A 4,409-nucleotide genomic window follows, 5' to 3' on the forward strand; every position below is an offset into this window, starting at 1 on the left:
ACTTGAAAAAAGTAATCGGATTACGCGTTACTGCCCATCTCTGCTGGTGACCTTTAAGATTTGCAGTTAATCTCTGCGCTGCGTGACAGACAGAATCCAGCTTGTGTAATCAGTGTGACGATGCGTGCACGCAAATGACGTTGCCATTTGTTTCTTAATATATATATATTAAGAATATATATATATATATATATATATATATATATATATAATGATGAAAAGTCAGAGGGTCCCTCCCCTCTTTGGCGCAGAGGACGTGTCGTCCATGTTTTCTAAAAAGAATTTCAAATTTCAATTGACCTGACCACAGAACAGTTTTTCACTTTACCACAGTCTATTTGTCTCACCCAGCAAAGGTGGCGAGGTTTATGCATCATCTTCACACATGGCTTCATCTCCCATGACAGAATCAGGTTCAGATTCTCTCATTTTTTTTTAAATTATCTTTTGTACTGTAGACAGATGAGGTGTTCAATGTTTTCACAGTTTTAAGTGTTCGGCAATTTGTAGACACACATTGTTGCAGATTGGTGAAACGCTGCCTCTCTAAGATGCTACCAGCCTAATGAGTTAGAAAATGAAAGATTATTATTTCTTGAACAAGGTCAAAACACCGACTTCATGTATAAACTGTTATAGTTACTGTATCTCCGTGTGTCCTGCAAAAGAATAAAGGGTAGAGTTTGCTAGTATGGAATTGCTCATCAGACAGAACCATTGGTTTGGTTTGGATGAAAGATTAAGAGTTAGAAAATACTGCTTGATTCTACTATTTGAAAAATATTTTTATGTGTCTGTATATTTTTTGTTGTTTTCTGCTGCTATAACTACGCATCATGCCCATCTAACATAATTTCATATCCTCCGCTGTTAATGATCGAGCTGAAATGTCACATCGCACCATCAGCAGCGCCGTAATGACCGCATGATGGACTGTCAACATTGACTTGTTTCCTCTTGTATGACCCAAACTGCTGTAAAGTCAAAGACAGACGGGCCATCAGAGCGTCGTAAACAGAAGAAACATCTGTTTGATTCGAGGGGGAATCACTTTGCATCCCTTAATTAGCCATGCAGAGTAGTGAAGGTCAGTGCAATCATGGGTAATGGGGGGGGGTGCTAAGGGGGGGCTGCACCATTGCTAATGTGATTGCCGGCCGAGTTGTAAAAGGCTCATGCTCGTAACTCTTATTTAGATGGCTGAAAATGGTGATGGTGGAGATAACCGCAAGCACAACAAGTTTTGTGTGTGTGTGTGTGACTGGGATGGGCTAAGGGCTGGTTAGAGGGAGGTGGAAAGACACTCTGCATCAATGAAGTCAAAGGTGGATTGAATCTAATATAAGGAGGATGCGAGCGGCGGATCAATAACCGAGAGAGCGGCAGGATAACAGACAGAATCAGAGAACAGCTGTGGTGGGCTTGGAAGAGCAACAGTCAGATATCCAGCATGCGTGCTCTGGTGGTTTTGCCTCTGCTCTTGTGCGCAGTGGTGTGTGTGGATCAGGTGAGAGCGCAAGTGACGGCAATGAAGCTGTGCGGTAAGCAGTTAATCAACGCCATCTCCTACACCTGTGGAGCGTCCCGCTGGAGGAGGTTCTTCAGCGAGCCAGACGTGGATGGTGAGAAAACTCTGCTTTTACTCATTTCGCACAACAGCAGGGACGCGCTGTTAGTAGCTGAGTTTCTTTCTATAGTTTCATTTGCTACAAGTTTAGTGGTTCAGACTTCAAGAAAGAACGATGCAGAAAAAGTCAGTAACAAACTGTGTATTTACCCTTTAATTTATATTATTTAAATTGCAGTGAGGGTGTAACCGCGTTCAAGAAAAAAATAGAAATATCATTTATATCACTTTAAAAAAATGGCATGTTTTCGAGTTACCATCTCAGTGCAGTTTGCCCACACAGTACTTCTTCTGTATCTGCTTCTGAGGCTTAAATGAAACCCAACACAAGCTAAAGTTTGTGCTTTCTAACCAGGCTGCCAGTTTTTGCTACACCTCATGTGTTATGTTATTAATTCACCGGCTGACGCGCAGGGCTTCTCCAAACAGGTGTTTCCCAGCACAGCGACGCACAGTCTGCCAGAGGAGTCAGCAGCTCAATGATTAAATGCTGTAGCTGGCGGCTCCCCGGGCGTCTTCTCTAATACACCACACAAATAAACCCAGTTAGCGTGTCAGCCGTGCTGATCGGAAAGCGTAAAGTGACACTGAAGAAGACAAATAAGACCGAGCTCATCCGTGCAGTCATTTAGCGCTTCCTTATTTAAAGGGAACATGGACGAATTACACAGGATGCGTCTGAAAGCAGTGCTTCATCAGCTGCACTTGTTGAGAAACACTGTCGGCTAAAATGAACTGCTATAGAAAGCATTTACTGGAAGTCATGTTTAAAGTAAGGTGAACAGAGTTTCCCGCACAGTTACATTCAGATTGTAAGGTTAAAGTTACACTATTAATGCGTTTGCAGAGGACCAAGTTAAAGGCTTAGATTCTAAAACCTCCACTCAGTGTTCATTGATGTTTTGTTCTGCCTACAGGGGAGCAGAGCAGCTTGGAGAAGTTCAGCAGTTTGGCCTCAGAGATGACCAAACGGGATAATAACATCTTCCTGGCCAACATGTGCTGTCAGGTGGGCTGCAGGAAGACCGACCTCGCCCACTTCTGCTGAGGACAATCCTCTCACTTTTTTTGTTGTTGTTGTTGTTGTTGTTGTTAAAGTGACTATAATGACTGTGTACCTTGCTAAGAACCAAATCTGACTCACGTGGCGAACTGTTATGATCTCTGTGCAACTGTTAAACTTTGTGGAAGTGAATCTGGATGAGCATCTCTGAACATGTTCCTGAACCCGAGCTGTACATGTGCGACCATAAATAAATGTTTTAAAATCAGTTGTCTTTCTTGCAACTTTCACCTGTATTTGGTCATTTTTTTGCTGCTTTTGTCAAATAAATATTCTATTATAACACCGGGATTCAATTCTGCAAAGGTTTGTTTGTTTTTTACTCCAAATACTGGACAACGTGTGAACGTATCAAACTGGATCACTAAGACCCCCCCACGCAAAAGTAAGCAAGTATGTACACAAGTACATGAATAAGTAACTAAACCAGCTGGCAGAGCAGGGCCCTATTTCAAGAAGCCGGTTTAGAAAACTCAGAGTGAAAAACGATACTCAGGGTTGAGTAACCCCGAACTGTCCAACTCGGAATATTCGGTTTCAGAAAGGCTGATAACAATTAGTTCAGTCAACGCGGAGTTGCTTTAACCCCAAGTTAAGCGCGCGCACGAGGATACATAAAGCCCTGATTAGTGGAGCACAGATTAAGCGAGTCACCATGGAGACGGAGGGAAAGAAGGCGCGGTCAATGTATTTTACAGCGCTTGAGGCCGAAATTCTGATGGCAGCATATGCCGATAACATGCAAATTTTGCGGAAAAAAAGTTACACAGCCTCAGCTGCAAAAGAAAGGGGGCATGCATGGCAAAACATAGCCGACAGAGTCAATGCGTGAGTGTTAATTTAAACATTGATCTAGGGATTTCCACCCATTTAACACGTTATTTTATCATATGTTATTTTATTTGTTATTTTATACATTTTATGTTGTGATGTGATGTGAGCGCAGGTGCAACCCAACAGGCCCCAAACGTTCCTGGCAGCAAGTAAAAATGAAATCTAAAAATATAGTCCAAACAGGTGAGGTGTAATTGTATTATGAGCCATAGTGCTTGGTCTGTTTGTCCGATGTAAATCAATTGCAGTTAGAGGCTACATTAATTTTCTTTCTGTAAGCACTTATTGAAATTATCTGAGCACATTACAAGTACATATTTGCTTACTCTGTATGCTCAAATGTGGCCCGTTATAGCCAACAGAAAAAAAGCGGAGGCCTGAAAAACAGGTGGGGGTCCTCCACCACCACCATTCACAGAGGCTGAGCAGTTGGCCCTCAGCCAAAACAGTGGGCGCCCTGTGGCCGAAGGCATCTCTGCGGGGACATCCTCTGAGTCAATAACCCCGCAAGACACAAGTGCCTACATAGGGGGTAAATCCAAAATAATACATGATGTGCATACATCCTTTCTTCACAGTCACCTTTGCAGTGCTACTCATTCATTTGATAAACTCTTTACCATAATGGATTATTTTGTAGTGAAGTTATTTTCCTACTGATTTTGCCTTCCCTCAGGCTTGGTTGTCTTTGAGAGCATAATGACAATGAAGTGTAAGGTGCTTGGTATGTTTGTTAATTGCCATTTGGTCCCTTGTAAGTTATAAGTGACCTGTATAAACCTCATATTCTATCAGTTGATGGTGGTGGTGTACTGCATCTGGTGCAGCCTCCTGTTGAGCCAGACCAACATGCAGTTGTGAGTAATACTCCACAGATTATATGAG

The 4,409-nt window shown here is 42.4% G+C and overlaps 1 protein-coding gene across 1 annotated transcript; it reads left to right on the forward strand.

Annotated features, from left to right (window-relative positions):
* The first annotated feature begins 1,182 nt into the window (after nucleotides 1–1,182).
* insl5a (insulin-like 5a) lies at nucleotides 1,183–2,973 on the forward strand. Its single transcript, XM_082511593.1, has 2 exons — nucleotides 1,183–1,622; nucleotides 2,545–2,973. The coding sequence occupies exons 1-2, from the start codon at nucleotides 1,451–1,453 to the stop codon at nucleotides 2,673–2,675; spliced, it is 303 nt and encodes a 100-aa protein (XP_082367719.1). The 5' UTR covers nucleotides 1,183–1,450; the 3' UTR covers nucleotides 2,676–2,973.
* The last annotated feature ends 1,436 nt before the right edge of the window (nucleotides 2,974–4,409 follow it).

Source organism: Aulonocara stuartgranti (assembly GCF_965226115.1).
Source record: "Aulonocara stuartgranti genome assembly, chromosome: 17".
In the NCBI taxonomy this organism is placed as follows: Eukaryota; Metazoa; Chordata; class Actinopteri; order Cichliformes; family Cichlidae; genus Aulonocara; species Aulonocara stuartgranti.

Bases quoted from the DNA above. Each gene is read 5' to 3' on its own strand.
- insl5a (XM_082511593.1), top strand. From the start codon at position 1,451: ATGCGTGCTCTGGTGGTTTTGCCTCTGCTCTTGTGCGCAGTGGTGTGT. The intron at 1,623-2,544 runs GTGAGAAAACTC...TTCTGCCTACAG, and splicing joins CAGCGAGCCAGACGTGGATG to GGGAGCAGAGCAGCTTGGAG.